The sequence below is a fragment of the Papaver somniferum genome, chromosome 4 (assembly GCF_003573695.1).
Source record: "Papaver somniferum cultivar HN1 chromosome 4, ASM357369v1, whole genome shotgun sequence".
NCBI lineage: Eukaryota > Viridiplantae > Streptophyta > Magnoliopsida > Ranunculales > Papaveraceae > Papaver > Papaver somniferum.
In genome coordinates, this window is record NC_039361.1 from 57775408 (window position 1) to 57802670 (window position 27263).

The 27263-nt window shown below is 36.9% G+C and overlaps 2 protein-coding genes across 2 annotated transcripts; one reads left to right on the forward strand and one right to left on the reverse strand.

Moving 5' to 3' along the window:
• The first annotated feature begins 1591 nt into the window (after nt 1-1591).
• LOC113275611 (DENN domain and WD repeat-containing protein SCD1-like) lies at nt 1592-14630 on the forward strand. Its single transcript, XM_026525148.1, has 31 exons — nt 1592-1923; nt 2523-2616; nt 4522-4723; nt 5106-5247; nt 5364-5464; nt 5837-5900; nt 6084-6197; nt 7102-7322; nt 7848-7902; nt 7982-8065; nt 8268-8463; nt 8586-8715; nt 8913-8970; nt 9077-9121; nt 9448-9523; nt 9631-9704; nt 9796-9846; nt 10329-10486; nt 10804-10851; nt 11037-11094; nt 11189-11272; nt 11408-11669; nt 11768-11979; nt 12171-12235; nt 12444-12567; nt 12712-12893; nt 12975-13046; nt 13144-13304; nt 13440-13481; nt 13747-13955; nt 14123-14630. The coding sequence occupies exons 1-31, from the start codon at nt 1750-1752 to the stop codon at nt 14216-14218; spliced, it is 3654 nt and encodes a 1217-aa protein (XP_026380933.1). The 5' UTR covers nt 1592-1749; the 3' UTR covers nt 14219-14630.
• A 1214-nt stretch (nt 14631-15844) lies between these two features.
• On the reverse strand, nt 15845-17168 carry LOC113275612 (probable carboxylesterase 17). The gene has a single exon (XM_026525149.1). The coding sequence runs from the start codon at nt 17071-17073 to the stop codon at nt 16009-16011; it is 1065 nt and encodes a 354-aa protein (XP_026380934.1). The 5' UTR covers nt 17074-17168; the 3' UTR covers nt 15845-16008.
• Between the last annotated feature and the right edge of the window lie 10095 nt (nt 17169-27263).

Here is a 27263-nt window from a genome sequence, read left to right on the forward strand (position 1 = left end):
CCAAACCCTTCTTCTCCCGATAAACCAATTTGGCCTCATGCCAAAAAGGGGCAGTACATGGTTAAAAGCGGCTATGAGATACTTCTACAGACTCCAACTTCAACAACCAACCAAAACCCACAGATGAGTACATCCAACATGGAAAAAAGGTACAAAACTCTTTGGAAAGCGGACTGCCCCAAAAAAATCAGACTTTTCCTCTGGAAAGTCCGCCAAAATGGACTCCCAACATTCGAAGCCTTGGACTATAGACACATAACCTCCACAAACATGTGTCCTATATGCAATCAGCAATCAGAAACGGTACAACACTGTCTTTTTGATTGCCCAAGAGCGAGGACGACTTGGGAGATGATGTGTAGACATGCCAACAACAATGCAAACCAACATAATGTTTACAACAACATAGTTATACCGCCTCATCCACTTCCAACACGCATTGCCCAGCAACAACATCACATATGAAGACCATCGGGAAATAACAGGTTGGATCGAAATACAACTTTTCCCCAGATGCTACAGCCACCTTTAGACTTTGAGTTTTTTTTTTGAGATGCACACATGAAAGGAGGATTTCACACTGGCCTGTTATACGATGTGGAATATCTGGCTAGCCAAAAACGCCAAGGTTTACAACAACATCGTACAAACACCGAGGAAAACATTTCATATTTCCCTACTTCTTAGCCAAGAATACAGATGGGCGATCCAACATAATATATGCATACAGAATACTCCACAACAGCAACATAGGAGGAATTCGACAACAATCTGGATACAATGGAATGCACCACAACACCAGTGGCTGAAAATCAACACTGATGGAGCAAGCAAATTGAACGCTCAAGGGTAACCGGAGACGGCAGGCACCGGCTGGATTTGCAGAAAACGAACACGGTGCTGTGATTATAGCCATGGCAACACCTCTTGGAAAAACCACAACAATCGTGGCGGAAACTTGGGCACTACCCCTAGCTGTAAGGATGGCAGCTACCAAAGAATGGAACAAAATCCATTTCGAAACGGACTCAAAAGTACTGTTAACTCTAGTTTCGAAAGACCACTCTGAGGCACCATGAATCATTCAAAATATGCTACAAGAAATACAGCAACATCTTCGACTGCTACAGGCATATATGATAACACACATATACAGGAAAGCGAACCAAGCGGCAGATGGACTTGCAGACTTTGCAGCAAAAATACAACTACAACACAGAAATGGAATCAGCAACAACACCTCAACTCACATTTGGGATCACACACCCTGATTCCCTTAATATAATTGTTATGAATGACTCACTGGGGACTCATTAGCCAAGAGAAGTTCCAGCTTTTTTATAATAAAACTTCTTCTTTTAAAAAAAGAAAAGAAAAACTACTAGTATTTAAAACTACGGTCTTTTACCGGTTTCGACCTTCCGATTCCAATAACCGGTTCCGATTCCGATCCAACTCCTAAACCGGATCTGTTGACACCCTGTTAACACCGATAATTTGGAAATGCTTCCCATAGTAAGTCACATCAGCATTCGCTTACCAAACACTCCCTAACAAAAACTACATCCAATAATCACATAGAGAAGGAAAAGAAAAACAAATTTAAATTTCTGTAGAGGAAAAATCAAAAAGAAAAAAAAAAGAGAAAAAAAAAGAGAAAAGAAGTTTTGTTGGGAAATAATGAAACAGAAAGACTCGTAAGTTATTGCAGATCTGAAAGGATCGACGAAACTAAATCTATCAATCATTATGGCTCGGATCTTTGAATACTTCGTTGTATGTGGAATCGGTCCAGAAATCAGAACATTAGATGGGAACAAAGGATTTCATGGCACAAGTCATATGTACTTGCCATCTCTTCTTGATCAATTCCCTCCTATTAATCACTCTCTTTATCCTCCTCCTCCCCCTCAACTCTCAACTGTAAGTTATCGTTTTTCAATCTCACATCAAACTTAAGTTTGTTGTTTTTAATCTCACATTATGAAATTGTTCTAAATTTCCATTCATGATTAGCTGTTTGGTATTAACTGTGATGCCATATTGTTCATTTTGTTGTTTTTCTTATTAGTCTGCTTTAGAAATTTGTAGGGTTCTCAATGGGAGGAAGTAGTTAGAGTAAAATCAGCTTTGATGTAGATTGTAGACCTAAAGTTGCGATAATGCAGTGAATTGGAAGAGATTGTAGTGAAATTGGTAGCATTTGTAGTGATATTGTAGTGCCAATGGAAGAAACTGTATTGAAATTATAGTTCTTGCTTAGCGAACACGTATTGGACTGACTGGAATCAATTTTAGTCACCACTAGAGGGTCTTGGGTGATGATTCACTGGTGGGTCTATGATTTTATATTACTAAATCACTTAGGGGTTCAGGCCAACACATTATTGTTAGTTTGGTACCGATGTTGCGCGTGTACAATTGGTGATTTTGTGTTAAGTAATAGTATGTTCAATGTTAGTTAGTGAATGAAATAATCTTTAGGAAGCTTATGATCATTTAACACTGTCTGACAACTGCAGTGTGTTCTGCCAGCTGGTGTGGAAATCTATCCATCAGGGTTCGATTCTAATGATGCTGCCACACTCCCAAGAAGCTATCCAATAGTTTTAACTGGTACCTGCTCATCCTTTTCGTCATTGCACCTGTTATTTGCTTTAAATATGAATTCATAGTGTGGTTATTAGCAAGTGACATGACTCAGCGAAAAGTATTGGCTTTTAATGGGGAAGCCCTTGATAGCATTTGGTCTTGTCTAACACTATAGAAGTGATAATCAGTAACTAGCATTTTGATTATAACGATTGCAGTCCAGATTCAAGACACGGAACCTTTAAATAGCCGAGGCAAACCTTGCCTCTGATGGAACTCTTTGTTGAATGTTTCCATCATGTAAAAACGTGCCATTTAGGTGTAGTTGTCAGATCTGCATAAGAAAGGTAGCCAGCATTACTTTCCAAATTTAAAAGTGATTTTAAAAACCTTGTCAATTATCACTTAAAACTTGTTCGTTCTACTGCATGTTAACATGTGAGTGATCTTACTCAATCAATCAACGTGGTATCCATGATTGATACCGTTCGGGTACTCTTCACACCATGCTTTTCCTCAGATATAGCTGTTAGTTGAGTTTGAGATGAAATCTTAGCTATTCACATTTAAAATTAAGAAGCATTAAGAGTACAATGAACTCGTCTCATCACCATGCCTGCACCTGTGTTTCCTCTAATCACACATACTCGCTTTCCTCCTTCATATGTTCAGGTTATTGCCTTTCACTTTAGATACTCTTTGTTTCCGAATATCAAATATGCCTTTGATATGGAATTGTTGAATCACGGTAAGAAATCACAAGATAAGCAGTTTGATTTATTCATAGCCTGAAGTTAAATCTGGTCAGGCTTGTGTGTAAAACTCTGCTGTTCTACTATAAAATCGTTATTTTGGACTTAACGGCTCTGATAATTCACTGTACATTTCTGTATGTAATCCCTGTTTGATAAACATTTTTGTATGCGGTTACGGCGTAAAAGTTTAGTGAAAACACCTCAGTGACCTCACCTTCCCAGCCTATATTAGAGATGCACGGACACTTCTCTTTCACAAGAAATGCTCGACTTTTTTGAGGAAAATTTACGTGTTTATGTATTAAGAAAGGATGCTATTGTTGGGTTCCATTATTGGTTAACTTACTGTTATGTATTCCTTTGAAGTAATAAAGCTTGATATTCAATACCAAACCGAGGTGCTTTGGACTTGAAAACAGAGAACAACCAAAAATGTGATGGCGGAGAGAGAAGTCCTTTTGATTTAAGTAACCAACATTAAATTAACATCCAAGATAAACTAAATAATCATTTAGAAAATGATTAGTATAGGTATCAAATGATTTGTTCTTTTTCGTTACCTTTGCCCCTTGCATATTAGTCTTAAGCTAAACTTTTTCCTTTCTTTTTCTTGCTGAACCTAGAAAGATAGAAAACAAATAAATCTTAAGCTAAACATTTGCCTAACCAAATTTTCACATCTGTGATGATGATCCAAATTGAGCTTAGCCCTACCTGAAAAACATTGGTTTTATGCAGTTTTCCTTGCCAAATATTGTTAGTGCAGGTAACTCAAAACTTTTGTTTGGATGGAAGCCTATCAACTGGTGTTTTTTCCGGTAATGTAAAAGCAGAAAGTATGAAATCTTCCTAGGCTGATAGTGGACTCTGAACTTGCTGCCCTAAGTAAAAACTATTTTATTCATTTTCTAATTTTTCGACCTTTGAATGCTTCTACATCCGCAGTATTGCTAGTAGTTTCAGCAATACCAAGTTGATATGCTATTGGTTGTGCCTTTTTTTTTACACTACTTTTGAAGGGGTTCATCCCGTCTCGTTCGCATTGTTTCAGTAGTTTGACCTGAGAATTTTCTACTATTGATTGTGCCTTCTTTTTATTTTACACTACTTTTGAAGGGGTTCATCCCTTCTCGTTCGCATTGTTTCAGTAGTTTGACCTGAGAATTTTCAACAGAGGGAGATGGGTCTAAAATTTATGTTAGCTGCATTGCTTTTCGAGATCCAGTGAGTGAGGATATTGCTGAAGCTTATCGAATCCCAGCGAATTCATTTGCGGACAAATGTATCTGTCTCGTTTCACACTCACCCAGTTTTCGTGTCCTTAGGGATACACTGGAGGAATTATTTACTCTTTGCTTTTCTCCTACTGGCAGCAGGTATGGTTTATTTGACGACTCTTTGTTCTGTGTTTGCTGAATTGTCTTATCCATGATTGTTATCACGACTTTTTTCCTTTTTCGCTTAGTTTTATTATTCCTGTTATTATGTCCATTTGTTCATATGAATCAGGAGAACTTCAGTCTTGGACATTACCTGTCTACTATGTAGTACAACTATGTAAAGGATTTAGACCCCGAGTCAGTGTGAGCTAGCTTGTACAGTTGGTATAAAATTAAGATAATTCATTTTAGCAGAAACTAGATAGCAAACAAGTACAGCCAAAAGAAAAGTGTAGCAGAATGACTTACTTCTATGACTAGTATCATTTCATCTTATTACTTATATTGTTAGTAATTCTCAACTTTGTAACATTTTCAGCAAGCCATTGTGGGATGTTATTGCGTATCTTGTGTCAAACGTTCCTTTGCCTACACCGGGAAGGGACAGGGTGCTTTTTGCTGTTGAACACTGCCTACTTTCTGTGGAGGCTCCATCGAATGATGGACTGCCTCATGCTGATGTATGGACACTTTGCTTCAACACAACTCGACTGTTGCTTTGAATCTTCTGATATTTTGGTCATGTGGTAAGCAGGTTACCAGTTGACTTTGACATTCATCTGTTTCTGTGATACAGATATCCTTTCAACCACTGGTGCAGTGCTTGGATGTGGACAACTTAATTAAGCTTTTCACAGCCGTGTTGCTGGAAAGGCGTGTTTTGATTCGATCAAATAAGTAAGCTTTTGACTTGGGGCACTAGAAAGATCTTCAGTTCTTAATGCTACTGCTTTTAGGTTCAAATTTGGCGTTTTACTGACGAATAACTCTTACTGCAACCAATTATTTTAGTCTGGTCCAGAAACAGTTACTCAAGGCCACATTGAGAGACTTGAGATTCGCTACCAAAAAGTTTTCTTCAAGACATATGATATGGTTCAGTTTCTAAGTAGCAACAGACTTATACTCTTGTCTACTTGTTTTGGGTTTCATTTCTTGATCTGTTTAGATTACCAAGCCACAAAATGACATTAATCAGTGGTTAGCATTAATCATTTAGTACCAGGATTGTCTTTATTTAAGTGTGCACCATTTTTTCTCATATGGCAGGTACACACTTCTAACTCTGGTGTCGGAGGCCATTTGTCATTTGATATATCCTTTCAGGTGGCAGGTAAGTTGGCCTGCATTGATCCTGCTCTCGCTATTTTGTCGTAAGACATGCGTGCTAACTGCACCATTTCTGTGATGAGACTATGTTTGTCACTTTCATTCGTCTTGTACTTCAGCATTGTGATCTGTTAATTCGATTTTATACCGAATCTCTAACTTTTGGCTCTTTGTTGTTGTTCTGAAGCATGTCTACATTCCATTACTATTTTTCAGTGGGGTAGACTATATTGATGCTCCCACACCATACATGATGGGTTTGCACTCAGGTGTTGATACAACTGGTCTCAGTATGGATGGTGTAAGCTTTCTATCTTGTGCATAATCTTTTAGTGATTTCTTAGGTTTTGTTTTTTGTTTGCATGATGTTGTGACGACAAATTCTCTTTCTATTTATTCTGTTCCTTTCTAGGCGTTGCTTCAAACATCATGTCTGCATGAGATTCATTAAAAAGAAAAGGTCTCTAAATTGAAGATAAAGATAGAAACAAGCATGTCATTTAAATTTTTTGAGTTTTTGGCCAGATTTCCATCCATTCAAGATTTGTTGCAGTTTACAAATCTTGGAGAATGAAAACGTGCTTGAAATACTAGCTAGGAAATGGTGGAAAGGAGCTTTGGTTGTCTGAAACCCTGAATACAAACTTTATGCAGACTTGGATCTGTAGCCTCACAATGGGGATCAAAGAAGGCTATATCTTCATATTTGCCTTGTGCTGAATTTACCAAAAAAGACTTCCTTCAATTTCAGGCACAGTTCCTCAACTAATATGTAATTGAACAACATCTAAGAACATGATTACACCATTAATGGTATCCTTCATTTGTACTTGTATACGTGAATGATGGTTTAAACATGATTTATAAGTACTGGGTTATTCCTACCTTATCGAAAGTAAAATTGGTGCTCAAGGTGTTAGCTTGGAAGTGAGTTACCTTGTTGATTTTTACACAACCTTTTGATGATTTGAACTTTCCAACCTATAATATCTTGTGTAATTTCATATTATATGTCATAGGCTGCTTTAACCGATAGTAAGTTTGGTACATATACTGCGAAAGTTTACTGGTATGAAAATCTTAGTTAATGTTTTCGTCAGATGAAATTTATTTAATCCGGGGTTCTGTTCTGTCCATTTTGTTGCCCCTTTATACATTTTAAATTCAAAACCTTGACTGTGCTTATTTTCTTATGTTTTATCTAGGTAGTTGTCGTTGACCTTGAATACAATCGCATCACCACTACAGAAGATATACCTCCCGTGCCAGAGCCAGAACTGAGTACTCTGCGGGGTGACATAATGAAACTTTTGTATCCAAATGTTGTTGGTATAGATGAGATGAAGACTAGACTTTGTACTTCATCCGAGTATTATCCAAAAGGTGGCAGCAGACCCTGGGGAGAGGAGCAAGATCTTCAATTTAGGTGATGCCTAGGTTCCTCTGAAACTTCTATGGAAGCATACCTGTAAGATGTTTGGGTGGTGCATGCTTGTTAAGAGCTCGTTCATAAATTATGGGTGAACTCTATGGAATGGAGTGATCCTCACACGCTTGATTACTGTATTGTGTTGATTTTATAGGAGGTTAAGAAGGTCTATGATGTCTGAAAAATTATCACTTGTTTCTCTTCTAAACTTTACGAGCCTTTAACGTTACATAAATATGATAATATTAGCTGGTACCACGGGGTAGGAGTGCTTTGATGCAAGTTCTGTAGTGTACATGAATTGGACGGTGGTACTATATCTTCAACCTAAATTTTTGTGAAGCAGTTGCAATATCTGCTGATAGATTGATTTGAGGTTCCAAACTTTTCATTGTTTTTATGATGTATATCAGTTTTGCTATACATGCCTTCCTTGTAATCAAGATATGAGGGTTTGGATATCCATTGCATTGCTCAATAAGAACACTTTTTCAAATTATATGTTTCAATTCATGTCTGCAGATTATTATTCTTAAAATTCTTCGCATCCATTTTGAGTGGCTATCGTAATTTCATGGTAAGAATATTATCTTCCTTTGCTGTGGTTTTTGTTTTCCTTTCCCAGTTCCTCTTCTGATCCAATCATTCTTTGTCAGGAACCCTCTGCTAATCAAGTCTTCAACACTCAAGCATTTATGAAAAAACGCTCTCGGTCAACTAGCCAACCACCAGACTCCATGGTGATGTTGCTTTCTCTTAATTATCATCTTTTTTCACTTTCAGGTTTAATTGGGGCTAAACACTAGGAAAAGTCAGTCTTAATACTTTGTTTTCTTTACTCTGTTTTGATTATTGCTATCCAATTTGCTCTTTTTATATGGCATTTTATTTTAACCCGAACATTTACGTGCTGACAGTACCATGACGATTGCTTTCCAACAGATTGCACAGTTTCTGGAATCTCAGGGGTTCATTGATTACCTGGAGAGAGGCATTGGTTCTGACGCTAAAGCTAATAATCTTCTTGATAAGCTACAAGATGCGATGGGAAGAGGTCAAAATCCCATGTCTATTTTTCCAGTTCTCTCGTCAGAACCTGAGATCATAACCATATCCGATGCTGGTGTTGGAATTTCAGGTGATTAATTAATCTTGTGACAATTTAACTGTTTGAGAGGGGTGTGCAAAAAGCAAACAAGTTTGTCTCATTCTCAGTATTTATTGTTTATCTTCTAAACATCATACATCTCGGTTGATCAGGATCGGGTGGAAAACACTGTTATGACAGATTTCCTGCAAACTTTAGAACGGAGGAGCAAGAAGAAAAGAGGAAGGCTATTCTTGCAGCAGCTGTTGGAGCTCTGGAATATTCAGCAAAGCATGGTCCTAGGTACCTAAAACTATGCTGTCCTCTCAACTATGAGTTTTGTAAGATGAAAAGAGGCACTGGCACTTAGAATTTCATTCCTGTAGATTGGAGATTCATGTTATCTATCATCCTCAATGCGATAGAAGTTGTGCTTGTATCTATGTTGACTTACTGCTTCTTTCAAATTATCTCTGACCTTCGTGGTTCTTTCATACCAGCTCCCCTTCTGTGAGACTCGACTCGAAAGCGGAAAGCCTCAGTCCGAGGGAAAGAGCAGTAAGTTCTATCGAACTGTGCCACAGTGGCTGATGCATCATCTATATTATGAATTAGAACGAGAAAATAACTTGAACCTCTTTTGTGTTTTTTTTTTTTTGGCCAGGCTGAAAGAGAACGGATGGTACTGGATATACAAGTGAAGTTGCAGGTTAGGAAGCTACCTTTACTCAATATTAGTCGTAACACTTAGTTTTGTTTCCGAGTAGCTAAGAATAACCATATTAGGGGAGTTTGGTTTAATTTAGCTGATTCAGTTACAACTTACCAATTTCAGTTGATACCTCTTCTTGCTAATGGGACGTGCTTCTTTTTTCCTATTGACACATGGATGTAAATGCAATTTTCAGTTTTGTTATATCTTGCTTGTACTACATTATGTATGTCTTGATGGACTTACTAATACTGTTCTTAGTTTTCATCTACTCCTATTGTTTACTTCCAACTTCTAAGTATCAAGGTGTGCTTTGTTCGCAGGGTTTGTGGTTGCGTCTTTTGAAGTTGGGTGCTACTGATGATCCTCTTTCTTCATTTGAATATGGCACAATACTAGGTACTGTTTTCGCGCTGTTAAGTTTTTCCACCTGGCCATCTGGTACAGTGTTTCTTGAGCAAGTGTCTTTAAACTGCCGCATATTATAAGCTCTATATCATTTGCAGCATTAATTGAGTCGGACGCAGAGGGAATTGGAGGAAGTGGGTTTGTTGAATGTATAAGGGAACACATTCACACTGTATGTAAATCCCAGTGGCAAACCTTGTTTAGTGGTTGTATGTTGGGATTGTCTGCTGACTTAATTTCTGTGATAAATTTATTCTTACCAGGGATGGATTTGCCAATTGACAGAGGAGCAGTTCATTGCAGTGAAGGAATTGGTATGTATCCTTTCGTTAATAGCAAGAGTATAGATGGGGAGGATTAGTGTTATTGAAGATCAGTCATAAAAGTCAATCGACTTATTGGCCAGTAGAAAGACCATCACCTATGATCCTGTTTGGAAAAGCTTGCGAAATATGTCATACTGTGCTGAAGCAGCAGCTTTCTTGCGCTTCCATCCTTGCGGAATGATGCAAGTCGTTTTTGCTTTTTTGTGTTTTTTTCTTCCTTTTCCTGAAATTTCAGAAAAACCTTTCTGCAAACACTCCTGGGCAGTTTTAGGCTAGTAATGGTTACATACTCTGGTCTCTTCCCTTAATTTCATTGTCAGTAAGCTTTGAGGCAAGTCGTAGTTTTTCCTTTTGATTGGCAATTCCTAGTATGTTTATGATCTAGCTTCTGGTAGGCGAGGTCCGTTTTATAATATTTTACACCTGCCTTATCACATTAGTAACTTGTCTTAGGTTTTGTGAAACTTTAGCTCAAAACAGCAATTAGTCGTGCCACCTCCCGCAATGACACGTCAACTGTGAGAGACGCCCTCGAAATATCTGCTGAAATGTACAAAAAAGACTCTAATAACGTCAAGGACTATGTGCAACGCCATCTCCTTTCTCTTCCAATCTGGGAGGAACTAAGGTATGCATTTGGCATCCACTTTGTAGGAGTTGAAGTGATTCTGTGTTTGATCTCGTCTTATCCGTAAACTGTGTCACACATTCACACTTATTTGTTGGTTGGTATTTCAAACTTCAGTGCACCCAAGTTAAGAAAAAATATAATGTGTATAGATAGTCCATATCGTTAGGTTAGCAGTTACTCTTGTATCTTAAACTTCAGCCAACCGAGATTGCAACTGCTTTTTACTGAGTTTGCAGTCATGCCTATTTTCTTCAAATCACATAAGAGTTGGACATATGCTAATAGCCTAATAGTTCTCGGTATCCCTGTTACAGATTTTGGGAAGGATACTTTGACTATTTAGTGGACCAGAATTCAAACAAGTAAGTGCCTTGCACATTTACTTTTTGTCCCTGATAGCTTGAACATTTAAACTTGCAAGTGAACAGTCTTATAATTTCATGTAGAAGCTTATAGTTGACTCTATCTACATACTTAAAGTGTTTACTGTATGTGGTTTGAGATGATAGTATACTCATAACCAGTTCTTTTTCTGATCCTTATTTAGGTTGTCCAATTACGTGACTCTTGTGACAGTACAGCTCATTATACTGGCTTCTCACATGGTAAACTCTCTTAGGCCCGTCCTCTTATATATGATAGCCTGCTGCAGAAACAAGCATTTCGTTATTGATCTCTGTTTCATGTTGTATAATGGAGGCTGGATTAGGACTTCCTGACACTGATGCGTGGTACATGATTGAGACAATTGCTGATAAAAACAATACCGGTTACAAGAATTCTGTAAGTGATGCTGTTTTTTCTGGTTCTTCTATGTGGCAGTTTTATATCTGTCTCTTAATCTCATCTTTTTGCCGGGTCGCTGCAATTCCTGTCTTTGTGAGTGACATTAGAAACTAATAATCTATGGTATTGCAGATAAATCTTCGTGGTTTATTGTCACATATCCAGCATTTACGTGTTGGTTACTGGGGAATCTCCTCCGTGAAAGTCCATTCTTCGTCACCGTATGGATTAGCATCCCCATCTCCAGATGCCGTAGATGAGAGCCAGCAGCCTACTGAGGCTTCTGGTGTTGGCCGGAGCTGGGTCCAGAGTATGTTTAGCAGAGATACGTCGACAAGAAACAATTCCTTCAGTCGTGGTGTCCGCAGGTGGACTTCTGACAATAGCAACCCAGGTATATTTCTTAATGTTTATAGGAGCTTATGTTCCAGACTCTCTTCAGAAACCTGGATTCCATCTGATAAGTCATTGCTGCATTATTTTTGGTTTCAGCTGCAAATGAGAACATCAAAGGTACAGCTTCTCCCCGTAGGCCAGAATTATCAAATGCCGGGCAGAAGAAAATCCAGTCAAGTATGCGTGTTCTCAGAGGCCACACTGGTGCCATCACTGCTTTACATTGTGTAACGAGAAGAGAGGTGTGGGATTTGGTTGGTGATCGTGAAGATGCAGGCTTTTTCATAAGTGGAAGCACCGATTGCACGGTAGTTCCGAACTTACTTTTTTATTTTGATAAGAGTATTTTGGTGCTGGCTGTTCCCTGATAGACCTTTGGTTCTTTGTCCCCTGAGATTTAATATTGGTATTCCTTTTTCAAAATAGCTGGTTCTCTGTGTAACTTAGGATTTCTTATTAATCTGCACATGAATGTGTAATGGGCTATTTAATTTTTCAGGTTAAGCTTTGGGATCCTAGTATCCGTGGTTCTGAGCTTCGTGCGACTTTGAAAGGTCATACAAGGTGCTTAAATCGTAATTTAGTTTGTATTGATTACAAACTGTTCGATATTTTTCCAATACCTTTACATTTCTTGAACTATATATTTTTGGTCCGTTGATTTGTTTTACTTGTGCTTCATTGTAACACCGGTACCTTAAGAGTGAACTGTTATTTGAACTTCTTGGTCAAACTAATTGTAGTTATATCTTCTTTTTTTCTCTCACTTCAGAGCTATCCGTGCAATCAGCTCCGACCGAGGGAAGGTGGTATCGGGATCAGATGACCAAACTGTCATAGTTTGGGATAAGCAGACAACTCAACTTCTAGAAGAGCTAAAGGGCCATGATGCACAGGTTTAGTTGCAAACTTTGCTGCCCTATAAAGATTTTATTTTCTGTGTCTAACTTACTAACATACAACCATCTCTACTTCCAGAGTTGAAAAAACATATAACTGGATTGATGCTTGACCTTATACTCTTGTTATTTTGTTTTCAGGTCAGCTCGGTACGGATGTTATCAGGAGAGCGTGTCCTCACTTCTTCCCATGATGGAAGCATAAAGATGTGGGACGTGAGAACGGATACTTGTGTTGCTACTGTAGGTCGTTGCTCAAGTGCAGTTCTTTGCATGGAGTATGATGACTCTACAGGAATCTTAGCAGCTGCCGGGAGAGATGCGTATGTGCTCTGCAGTTCAATGCTTAAATTGCTGATGTTATATAATTAGCATAATTCCTATAATTAGTTGTTCATTTTTAGGGTTGCAAATGTTTGGGACATCCGTGCTGGTAGACAGATGCACAAGCTAAGAGGGCACACAAAATGGATCCGGTAAGCAAAACTGGATTAGAAGGACTTGATTACGTTCTTGTCATTATTCTTTATATCAGGATTATAAGTTGGTGTTTCAATTGTGGCAATCATACAGGTCAATAAGGATGGTTGGAGACACTGTAATTACTGGAAGTGATGACTGGACTGCTAGATTATGGTCTGTTTCTCGTGGATCATGTGATGCTGTACTATCATGCCATGCTGGTCCAATTCAATGTGTTGAGTTATCACCGTCCAATAATGGGATAATTACGGGTTGGTTACCCCTTTCTGCATTAATGTTTTTATGTTTATTCAACGTGTTGCAAGTGTTGTTATTGCACTAATTAAAAGAATTTAGTACGTAGTCAACAACCCATTGAATTGTTATGTTATGATTTTCTTTTTCAGGTTCAACTGATGGACTGATCAGGTTTTGGGAAAATGAGGAGGGTAAGAGCAATAGTATTTTCTTCGTATAGATTTTGCTTTACCTGGATTTCAGATTCATCTCTTAAATCTATGATGTGGTGGAGACCAGTTAAAAAAATCTGGATTTTTCTCCGAGACAGTAACTTAACAAATGGCAACTAATGTCTTTTGTAAAGACGAAACTGATAAGTTTCTTTCTTACCTTGATGAAAAACAATTGCAGTTAATCTTGAGCTTAGCACTTCAGGCATTTAAATGTACTTTTTTTATCTTTGTGTCTGTGCAGGAGGGATAAGATGTGTGAAGAATGTAACTATACATTCTTCTTCTGTTTTATCTATCAGTGCTGGGGAACATTGGTTAGGAATTGGAGCGGCAGATAATTCCATGTCCCTCTTTCATCGGCCTCAAGAAAGGCTTGGTGGATTCTCCGGAACTGGATCTAAAATGGCTGGGTGGCAACTGTACAGAACTCCACCAAAAACAGTTGCTGTGGTATTTTATCAATATCCTTTTATATACTTGCATTATAAAAAAATATATTTTATCACCAAATACTACCTGAATGACTTTTGTATTTGCTCTTAATTCATTTTCAAACTTCAGTAACTATAAATGCAGGGATTACGGAAAGTTGATTTCCTTGCTTGTTTACCTTGTAGGTACGATGTGTTTCTACAGACTTGGAAAGGAAAAGGATATGCAGTGGTGGACGCAACGGACTTCTTAGATTGTGGGAAGCCACTATCAACATTTAGTTCACTAATGATTTTTCCGGGAGCCTTTAATGTTATCACTAGGGCAATCGACAGATATATTGGAGAAATTTGGCCTGCAATTGATTACTGCATCAATAAGCAACTCCGACGACAGCAAGTTTGCTGCAGTTTTTCCCTCCAGAGTTAATTATAATGCTTCTAAGTAGATAAGGGAAAAGAAATGCAAATTATATATATCCACAAGCTTTTAGTTCAAATATTAGTCCAGTTCTATCTAGTGCGAGGTTTTGTGTAGTGATGTGTATTGAAATATAGAAGCTATCCCTTCATAACGGGATTCCAGAGTTCATATATTGTGTTAGTGGATGTGATTTGTAAAATGTACATTAATTTTTAGATTTTCTGGTAATCAAATACCAACTGTGTTGAAATAGAACTTTGTTTCTGGCAAGTGCTACTGAAGATTAGTTTCAAATAGTTGTATGATGTAAATTACAGGTCGGTAGATAAGATCAGATTCTTCAATCCACATGGAGTCATGGACTGATCTTGGACATAATTGATTTTATTCCCTTTTCTCTGCTGGCTAACAACTTTGTTCCATTTATGGAAGGTGGTCTTATAATGGATAAAATCTGGTCAAAAAAGTTGAGGGCAAATGAAGAGAGAAAGGTCCACTACTTTCAACTTCAAAGCCAATCTTCTTTTTTCTTATGCTTCAAAGAATATACCACTCCACCTAAGTTTCTACACAATTCTGTATAAACTGCTGCATCACTAAAAACAGGTTTCTTGCGTGCGTAAATGAAATATCTGAGACGAGTGGAATCAAATTTCATTGGTTTTAGTTTATTTTTGAATATGGTTCATATGTTAGTGTAAGAGAATCAGATCTACAAGGATACACTAGGTGGAGTGCTACCATATTGAGGGTGATCTTGCTGATATCGACTAATTTGGTTTGGTGGGTAAAATACATCCCGAACTTGTCCTTTATCATTTTTAGATCATTTCCATATATTCCTTAAGGTATGGTATGATCAGATTTTGGCATGTATTCTGAAAGAGATGGTATACATATTTGTAAGTTGTAAGTTACATTTTCAGATGTTCTGTCAGATGACTCGACTGGCTGGCCATATTCGCCATAATATGGATCCATATTAAGTGAATATCATATCATATCATATCATGTGTCAGTACCAACTTGCATTTGATTTAACTGCTGAAGATAAGTACTTGAGACACTTCGTTCCACACTCCCACGCATGCAAGGACGATAGTTGAGCAGGAATAATACTCTACATTGATCGACTAACACTATACAAAACATTTCAAGGAGAGAAATAACCATATTGAATGCCATAGATCTCAAAAGTAAAAACATTTTTTACCATGTTTAACATTTTGAGTTGCGCTATCACACAAGCATGTAATTCTGAACCTTCATACTTCACTTCCATTTTTGTGCATCACAATATTAGCAAATCTACCGGTTTAAGGGTGTGTGTTCACTATGCACTCATGCTCATGATGGCACTAGTCTAACAATTTTTAAGTAGGAAACTGATCTGTCAGGATACATAGTAATAGAACAAGGCCAGCGGTCAAGGGGGAAACTTTGAGTCCTGACTTTTAAATTGAAACTTAGAAGGGCGCACACTATAATTGAAACTTCTAAATTGGATATATAATACTATTCTGCAATACATTTCCTTGAGTACATCAAAAAAAACACAAAAAGAAAGTTGATATTACAGCATGATCGGTCACCGTTTGTAATTTGGGAGTCGATCAAAGCTAATACTAGTTACGACTGACGAGCCGAGTCATTTGTTGATGAAAGCTTTGATATGAGAAATCATTTCATGGGTTCTAGTCTGGGAGAGTTGATAGTTATGCAGAATCTGAAAAGCATGTCCTACACCCATAAACATAACCTGCTCCACACTTTTCCCTGCTCTTCTCATAGCATTACAAAACTCCAAGCTCCTATCTTTCAATATATCCATCTCTGAGATGCAAACCATAACTGGAGGAATTCTCAAGTCTTCTAATCGGGTCGCACCTTTGGCTAAAGGGTTGCAAAATTGATGATCACGGTTTGAACCCGTCGGCAAAGATAATCGCCAAAATACGTCGGATACGGTTAGACTCAAAGCTGAATTTGGAGGCTGTGCTAAATATTTCTCAGAGTAAGTTCTTTGTTCCCCTCCAAAAAAGGGTTGAACTAAGATGATCCCTCTGAGTGTCAACGGGTTAATTAGTCCCGCCGCACCGATCCGTTTAGCTACATTATGGGCTATATTGGCACCAGCACTATCACCACCTACGAACACCTTTGATAAATTGCAACTGTTTAACCACCATCTCTGATCATTATTAGATCTCATTGTGGCTTGCTGTTTCACCCACATGACAGAGTTAAAACCATCGTCAAAAGCCTTTGGTAGACGATGTTCCGGTGCTAAACGGTAATTCACTGACATAACAACACAACCAGAAGCAGAAGCTAATTTTGATATGAATTCATGATAGCAGATCCAAGAAGGTGAACCCACACAAAACCCACCACCGTGAAAGTAAATAAGCAAAGGAAGTTGTTTTCCTTGGCATTTTGGGACATAAAATCTAGCCCAAAGGTTACTGAATTTATCAATGATAACATCTTTGCAGAACAAGTTTAGCTCTTGGCCTACGGCCGCCGCAACATTCGGCACGATCGGAGGACGTTCGACGTAACCATCTTTGTAAACTTTGATTAATCCTTCAATCTCTTCAATCACAGCCCCATGCTGGTTGTGATCTTTCTTGCTGTTGCTGATATTTGAATGTGTTGTGCTCATTCTTGATTCCATGGATATGTTGGCCATTTTTGTTCTTTTTATTCTCATAAAAAGTTTGACAAAATGAAACAATATTGTTTTTCTTCTTCTTCTTCTTAGGTTCTCTTATGAAGATTTAGTACATAAGAATTCATAGGTCTTGTTTATATAGGGGAAAAAAAGGAAGAAGAAGATGTCAGTCCAAGTGGATGGCTAGTACATGGAAGTAGAGAATATATGATAGAAGATTTTAGCCTACCTGTTTATGACAAGTGTCTGATAGCTACTTGTTATCTTCAGTGTTTTTTTTTCCTTTGGCTACTTGTAAAATGTTAAGTGGGACTGGATTGGAGTTTAATTGATGCTGATGTATGATTGTGTCTATGTACTTGCGAAGATACACTCCAAAAGTGAATATTAGTCATCTCTAATTAGGTGGTGGGTGGTTAAGAGTGCTAATGCTAGATTAACACCTAAAGCAGCAGACTGTGTGCTAGAAAGTCTAAATTAACTGCTGATCTGAATTCATATGCAACAAACAAAAGTAATGGAATGGAGTATTTAAATCATGATGATGTTTAAAAGTCTAAATGTCTGTTTTCCGGAAGGTGCAAGGAACCGGGCTGTCTTCTTGCTACTGATTCTGAAGTAGACATTGTAGGGTTGATCCTGATTGGAAATTTGGAAACCAAAAGTTACTCCATTGACTTTTACATTTGCTCATAATTAACTGCAAGACTGCTACATGGCATGGTTACATTTGTGTGGAGGTTACTGTTTGAAATTATTAGTCCCACATTATGAGGGTTATCTAAGATCCTTCAATTTATAATTCTTAGGGCCATTCCACTCATAACCAATTGATTTTTGAGTCCCTTATTTTGCATCACCTCGTCCGATTTATTGTCTTTTTTTCAAAGAAGAGTTTTTAGTAAAAAAATTTTATCGTCTTCTTGACTTGATTAACAACCAATCCAGCTTGAGACCGACTGTAATATACTGATATCATTAATTAGTATTAAAATTAAGGTTTAAGGTTTTAAATTTTCTTGCAATAACCACGGGAATTAAAGAACGAAAATGATGGATACACCGAGCTGTGTCCACACCGTGTGAGGGAAGGGTGAGGCCCACTGTTATCCTTCCCTATCCCAATGCATAGCACGTTGTTTGGGACCGTGTGATTGTCTCTCGGTGCACACACGGTACTCAATTCCGAGTAAGGATGCACAAGAACCGGTCTACACGACCTGAACCGGAGTAGAACCGGAAAAACCGGACCGGTACCGAACAGGAACCGGTTTGACCGGTACAGACACCGGTTTTGAAATTTGAGAACCGGGCTAGACCGGTACAGACACCGGTTCTTGGGGAGAACCGTACTTGAACCGGACCATCTGTACCGGTTATTATTAGCCGTTGAGATCTATCTAGGTTTTTAATCCTAGCCGTTGAGATCTAGATAGGATATCGAGAAGAAAAAAAAATGAAGAAGCATTCTTCAGTTCTTCTTCGTTTCTTCTTCTCACTCAGCGTCAACATTATTTTCTCGATTCTCTTAGGGTTTGAATCGAGATTGAATATCAGTAATATCAGTGGATCACCATCTCTATCAGGATTCAGGTCAGTATTCTTCTCCTTAGGCTTTGAAACTTTGAATCGTTTGATTGTACATTGATTTCGTATTGAACCCTAGAATATTGATTTTTTTGACATAATCTCTAGCAAACTTTTTGATTTTATGAAGTTCAAATCATGGGTATGGTTCTAATTTCAGTTTTATGATCCGAGTTTTGATTGTATTGATTTTTTAGGGTTACTGTACATCTGGTTGTATTGATTTTTTTAGGGTTTATTTTTTCCTTTTATTTTGTTTTGGTTTGTCTGATTGTCTCTCAGTAGAATTCCTTTTCTAATTTCAGTTTTATGTTCTAAGTTCGTTTGTATTTTTTTTTTCTTCAGATATTAAGAAGATTAGTCCAAAGGCCAAAGCAGAGAAGAAGGAAGAATTAGATTTTTGGGGTTCTCAAGTACTGCACAATGGCTTGTGGTAAGCTCAATTTTTACTCAACTCTTATATAAAGAAACAAGCAATAAGAGTTCAGTGCATATTGATATGGATCACAATGCAGTTTAGCTATTCCTTGGCTTTACAATAGGATTTCATTTTACTCTCATAAATGAAGGATCAGCAATTTCTGCAATTTGATGTAATTTGAAAGTACATATATGATGGGTTTCTACAAGGGACACACTAAGTTTCTCTTCTTCTTGAAACATACTTACAATAACAAATTTCTGCAGTTTTTATGGTGGGGTAGATGCTTAAGCTTTAAAGAGCATGATCAGTTTGGGCTTAACAATTTCTGCAGTTTTGTGGAAATGCTAGCTTTTTCCTAACTTTTAAATGTCACCGATTTCCATTTATTAGCTTACACTCTTTACTGACTACTGTTTCTTGTGCAAATTTACTTACTTGTTAATTTACTTACTTACCAATTCATTAATCCGGTGTGGAAATTGATGAATGCATGCTTGAAATTGGGATCTGCTAGATGTATTTCTGTCATTCTGTTGTTGGAATAGGAGATTGAATCGAGTTTTGGTGAGGGTGCATAGTGATAACCGGCTAAAAGGCTAGAAACATGATCTCCATGCATATTATTGTCCCTCACTAAAACATAATTATTGGCTAAAAGGCTAGAAACATGATCTCCATGCATACTATTGGCTCCTTGCTAAGAAATGGAAGGTTGGTAACTTTCTTTATCTTGTTGTCCTTGTTGAAACATAATTTAGATTCATTTTTATATTAAATTCTCATTGCTACTATGTAATGTATGGAAATGAATGTAGGCTAGGATTGCAAATTGCAAGTGCAGGCTTTGCAGCCATCCATTTTCGCTTGCAATGATCGCATTTCATTTCTTGTCGACTTGCCGTAGACAGACTTATGGTTGTGAAAATGTTGTTTTTTACTTTTTAGCAAATTGAACTTATTTTGGATTGTTGTTGAAGTTATGGAAATGTTGAACTTAAGTATGTATGCAACCTGAACTTATTTTGGATACATTGATCATATGAAAATGTTGTATAACTTAGTATTAATTTGTAACGTTTTCCGGGTAAAAAAACCGGTACCGGTCTTGTACCGGACCGGTACCGGAGGTACAGGTACAACACCAGGTACAAGTACAGGTACCCGTCCTCAAAAAAAAGTACCGGCCAACACCAAGTACAGACACCGGTTCCATAAAAGAATCGGTCCGTACCAGAGTATGTGCAGCCCTAATTCCGAGTGTGTCTATCATTGCCCATTAAAGAACTCATCACACCTAGACCTACTATACTGATTTGATACTGTGCCATGATGTGACCAATTGATTGAGCCTAATTAGCATCTGTACCTAGTATTACAGACCCTTCGTTTAAGTGGCTAGGCAAATAATAAAGTAATTAATTAGTCAACTGAACAGAAGGAGAGGAGTGGCTAGAAGGCTAGCAGTAGCGCAGTGGAAAAGTTAGTGGGTATACTGATTAATTTCGAGGAAAACACTGCTAGTCAAAAATCTATAATCTAGAAGGCCACGGAGTAGTATGCGGACACGAACCGATGCGGACATAGGTATAACAATTTCCATACAATGAGTTATATGACAAACTCATGTACATCGTATATGCAAATAAACAATGAGTTATATGATAAACTCTCCTGAGTAAAATATTTAAGGCTTCGAGGATCGGGCTATGTTAAATTAACCTGGTTAAATTGGGGCCTATCAAATACACAAAATTAATTAAAAAGACCAAAAACAATAATTTCTAAGATGAAACAGATGAGTAAGTTTTGATACTGTTTAAATAAATAGGAATTAAAAAAATACTTTTCAATTATCCATTTTGGATATTTCACCCAGAAAAAAAAAGAAAAAAAAACCAATCACCTAAAATACCCTTAACCTTTTATATCCTTTTGTTTCTTTCCTCAGACGCATATTTTCAGAACTCCTCTATACCAATAGTAAACATGCAATTCACGTTCTCTTTCAAATACAAGCATACTGAGTACATTTTAGCTCTGCACTTGTAGTTCCCACCTGCAACTGCATTCATACACAAACAACATCTGCAGCTAACATTAAACACCATCTCATCCTTGCACTTGTAGTTCCCAGCCAAACTGTACTCTAATCAAACTAAGCACCACCAGAGCATCCCTGCATCGTTCAGCTCAACTGCAACCACTTGAGGCATCATCTCAGACCAACCAGTACAGCTTCACATCACCAAGATGTTGCAAACAACCACATTCACTTTCTTGTTTACATGAGTCAATTAGCAGCAACAATACACTTAATCAGCAGTTCTCCATCTCGGGTATGAGTACTGACCTAACCGTTCATGATGCAACTGTGCAAGCTGCGCTTCAGCAGAACCTAATGTGTCAAGGAAATCATCAAAGGCAGTACGGATAGCTGGTCTAGAAGGATGTGCTGAGACATAGGGCGCACACCCAACATCATCTTGCACCAAAACCCTTCTTAATTTAATAGAAGCCACAAACGTAATAACTCAAATTTTTTAAAATTCATAATGAGCAAGAAAGTAATAGCCCACATGGAAAGTAGAGCAAGCAAAACAATATGAAGATAACAACCAGTAAAAAACATCATGAAACGCCAAAAAGATGAGACATTTTCATGTCCAACAACAGTCCACCTACTTCCACGACCACTATTACTTCATGTCCAAAAACAGCAGAAACTTCTACACAAGATATATCAACAATTTATTACTCTAAAGCACCGTCATCCATCTCAAACAATCCATACCACAAGCAGTTGCAATCTAAACAATTTACATCATCACAATTATCTCGAAGAGTTAGTAGAGAAACAATTTTAATCATTCATTTATACGCATTTCCTACAACTACTAATACAATATTATTAATCTTTTCCTTAAGAATTTGTATTGGCACACTTGGTTCATTTGCAGGAAGTACCTAGTTTCATTGTGCATATTGTGACGAAAATCTAGGTATATGCCAGTTTAAAACTAGATGAAACTGATTTCATCCTGCATATTCTGATGAAAATAGAGTTATATCATAGTCTACAACTAGATGAAATTGGTTTCATCCTGAGTATTCTGACGAAATTAAGGTATATCAATATGTAAGTTATATGAAACTGGTTTCATCATGCATATTTTAATAAAACTACAGTTATATCAAAGTCTACAAATAGATGAATTTGGTTTGTAACTGGGTATTCTGACGAAATTTAAGGTATATCAGTGTATAAACTATATAAAACTAGTTTTATCCTGTATATTTTGACGAAAACACAGTCATATTACAGTCTACACTAGATGAAATTGGTTTCACCATGAGTATTCTGAAAAAAATTAAGGTATATCAACATGTAAACTAGATGAAACTGATTTCATTCTTCCCACCAAACACAACCCAAAAAACAAGTTTCATCCATGTTAAAACTTTGATGAAAACAATTCCAACGCTATCCAAAACAGGATGAAACCAGTTTCATACAAACAAAATTCAATCAATTTCAATTTAGATTTTACGCGAGCTTAACCCAGATGAAACTAGCTACATACAAACAAAATTCAATGAATTTTAAACTGGATTTTACAAAAGTTAAACCAATATGAAACCAGTTTAATCCAAACCAATTTTAATCATGTTTTAAGCTATATTTACACATGCCAATGCAATTCGTTCATAAAATAGAATTAAAACAAAATTAGGGTTAGGAGACTTACGTGGATTATCAAGAACTAATCCATATTTCGATTCCCCATTTTGTGAATTGACCGATTTATAACCTAATTTAGCTTTCCGGAATTATGAGATGATGATGAAATTGGAAAAATTTAACGAAATTAATTAGGGTATTCAAATTTGATGGTGGAGGAAGATGGCGGTGTTGGTTATAGTTGTTGTAGATGCTGGTAGTGGTGGTTGTAGTTACTGTGGCTGATGGTGGTGGTGGTTTTAGTTATTATTTATGTGGTGGTGGGTTTGATTACATTTAGTGATGGAGGTGGTGATGATTTTAATTAATGGTGTGAAGAAATAGAATCTTACTCGTCCATATTGACCCAGACAAAATCTTACTCGTCCATATTGACCTGGTTTTGAGTGTTACTTGTCAAATGACCCATTTTCTGAATCAAATACCTCTTCCCACTCCACCAAATTGGTATGGGCTACCAAACTTCTCAAAAATACTAATTTACCCCCAAATTAATTCCTAAAACTATCTCATACAAATACTAATCTTTCCATTTTCAGTAAATTCAAAAACATAAAAAAACCTAAACCTAAAAAACTTTCTGTTTTCATCATAATTTTTCCAAATTCTCAAAACTTTAATCAAATTTTTTTTTGATCCTCTTCTTCAACGATCTTCGATTCAACCAAGAAAAAGGTAAATCTACATCAATTCGTTGTAGTTTTTTCATTTCCTCATTGATTTACATGTTTAAATTTTTGATTTTTTAAAACCCAAATCTCTGATCTTACCCAGAATCGATTTATACTGACATATCGAATAAACCGGGTTTTGTTCTTCGGCCATGAAGAGCATGCAGAGTAATCGGTTTATATGATGATTAACATAAACCGATTCTGGATCCTGAATCGGAATATGAAAAGACATCTCCAGAATCGGTATATAAATGCACTAGAAAATAAAATCAGATTATGGGTACAATTTGTTTTTTTAACTATGCGATCCCGTAATCGGGTTTTATTTGCTTGTTAATTTACCGATTAAGATTGTCTCTTCAGATTCCATTCCATAATCGGTGTTTATATATGTATCACATAAACCGATTTTTTATGTTTGATATTCTTGTGTGTTTTGTTGTTGAGAATCGGATTACATATGTTTAGTTATGTACCGATTGTTAACTTGATTTTTTTGTTGTAGATATGGACTTCCGACACCTAGCGTTTTACACTCGATAGCTCACCTTGGAGGATATTCTTAGGGCACCAGAACCAATTCTAGAAAGAAGCATCTATAAGTTTCCTTTTTGGCGTGAGACCCGTCTTGAACAATCCCTCGTACTGATAGACAGGCTTGCACTAGAAGATCTTTATGAGGTCATGAGGTTCACTAGGAGAATCAGATTACATATGTTTAGTTATGTACCGATTGTTAACTTGATTTTTGTTTGTTTGTAGATATGGACTTTCGACACCTAGCGTTTTACACTCAGAGCTCACCTTGGAGGATATTCTTAGGGAACCAGAACCACTGCCAGAAAGAAGAATCTATAAGTTTGCTTTTGGGCGTGAGACCCGTCTTGAACAAGCCCTTGCACTGATAGACAAGCTTGCACTAGAAGAACTTTTTGAGGTCATGAAGTTCACTAGGAGAAGGAGAGACATGATTTCAGCTGAGAGCGATCGCCATGGATATTTGGAAGGTATGTGGGAAAAAATGGTTGTTTCTTCTGCAAATGCTCCCGGTGGTGGTGGTGCTGCTGATGCTCCTGCTCTTTAAGTTTTTAAGTTTAAGTTTTAGATACTAAAAGTTTAAGTTTATAAGACTTGTGTTTGTTTTAAGTTTTTAACACTCTTTTGGGATGGTTAAGGTTTATATTTTGGATGATCATGGTGTTGAACTTAATACACTTAAAGTTTTAATTATAATTATGTGTATCAAACAAGTTTATGCATGCTCAATAATTCTGTTACCTGAACACATGCCAACAATCGGGCTACCCGATATGTCAACATAATCCGATTGTCTAGGGTCCATAAAGGAATCGGTATATGTGTGGGGTAAGTATAATCCGATTTTTCATGTCTTAGAAATGCTGTTTTTCCTATATGTTTTTCAAGCTACAATCGGATCATATACGCATCTATATAAACTGATTGGTATCGGTGAAAATTCAAATTTTGTACATGTCTTTAGTCGGTTTATATTGGTCACAAGAAAGACGATTCCTTGTGGCATAAAAACAGAATCAGATTTTACTTACCTTTGAGAAGACCGATTATTACAAATTATTTCACTTTTTTCAAAAAAAAAAAAAAGTCATTAGGGACTTTCTCTATATATAAAGACCTCATCCTTGGACCCCATTTTCCCCAAAATTGCTCATTTTATTCCCTCTCACTCCATATACTCTACAACTACTCATTTCATACCTCTACATACAACAATGGCATCATTTGATTCAAATGAAGATCTATCCATCACCAAAGAATGGTACGCGGAAACTCGAATAAAAAATCAGTCCTCCGTAAGGGTAGATGCTGAAAACTTTTGGACAAAGGTGCATAACAAATATAGGCAAGATTTTGGGAATCCAAATGGAAGAAGTGTTCAACAAGTCCATGATAGGCACCAAGTCATCGACAGTGCGATACTTGCTTATTTATCTATCCAACATCGCATTTTGAATGCTAGCCACTTTAGCTTGTCCATTGAACAATTTGTAAGTATTTTTGTGGTTTACTTTACGTAATCCATGTTGTTTTATCTCCCAATGAAGCACCACTAACTAAGTAAGTTTGTGTTGTGTTTTTGTAGCATGAAGTCGTGAAAGCGCGCTACTTGGAGGAAAAGGGGGAAGCATTCGCATTCGATGCAAACTATCACTTCATGGTTTCCAAAATTCCGGAGTATGCCCCGGAGATGATGATGGTGGGTGAATCGGACTCGGATTCCTCCGATGAAGATTGATGGTTTTAGAAGTTTTTGTGTAGGTTTTGTGGGTAGATCTCTATGTAAACCATCACGAGACTATAACTCGTCCACTAGGGTCGCCTAGGGGTTTAAAGGCTTGATGCATGTGCTAAATGCATCGTACAATAATGAAATAAATGGAAAAAAAATTCTTATGAAAGACAACAATCGGTTTATATATGTCGCATAAAACCCCGATTTGGACAATAGGATTATACCTATGCCAATGTCAACCGATTATGAAAGTCCTCTGTTAATTTTGAAAACACCAACGCTGAATCGGTTTACAGGTGCATGAACGTAAACCGATTCTGGGTACTGTTTACGAGAAAAAACAAAAAATTTAAGTTGTTTGATGTTTTGAAGAACTCTTTAACATTAGTTGATCTCACATCTAAAACATAATTAACACCCAATATGATTAATTAATGCTAATTAATCAGGGGTAAAATAGGTACCTAGGTAATTGTTGGATAAAGGGTGGTGTGAAAGTTATTTCTAATGACCTTTTTTTGTCATCTAGTAGCAGGCCCCAAATAAGTGGCATAGGCCCCAATTTAGCCGGGTAAATCAACTCAGTATTTTCTTCTCACAAATTTTTTCATTATTTTTCTGATTCGTTATTTTCAATCTCATGATTAAACAGTCTCTTAAATGAATATTCAATTTAAAATCCACCTAATAATGTTGTCTTATGCTTTATTGATTATCTTTTCATCATTCAACTTGTTTCCGTTTTAATTTCTCGTTTCATAGTTTTCATTATAACTAGTCTGAAACCCGTGCTACGCACCGGGACTGTTGGAATTTCTTACATCGTTAGTTCATGTTCATTGAGGCGCGACATCGCCCTGCACCCGTCCTAATAAGAGTTATAATAATCTTATAGAAAAACTATCCAACAAATTGACAATTAATATCTAAAACTTTATAATAATCAAATATACAATATTATTATGATTTAAATATCTAACATGGTTTTGAAAACTAATTTCATGCAATATAGTAAAACAATAATCAATTCTACAAATAAACTAAAATATTTTAAGCTACAAATACATAATTAATTATTTTTTTAGTATTTAGCCCGTGCTTCGAACTGGGTACGAGCGGAGTCGATCCTCAGTTGGGCAAAGCCCCGCATCCGTCCAAGAAGGGATCTCATCTAACAACTGCAGTGTACCATGAAAACACCAATTTTTTTTTATTTTATGAAGCAATCATTTAGTAGATTAACAATCAGAACCAAATTATTTACCAATTACGTATTGTTTAAAGTGTTGGAGATTAAGAAATCCTCTTAAATAAAATACTTTTGAAAAATTATACCGACTTTTGAAATCAGTAAGTAGTTCATTACATTACATTAACATTACTGTTGGTAGTTAACTGAAACATCACACTTTCTATACAGTTGTATAATATCTGATACTGGAGACACTAAAAAAAACACGATATTAATATAAAATAGATTCAAAACTCTAAATGTTGCACAACATATGAATTGCTTCCCGCCAAAGAAAATGT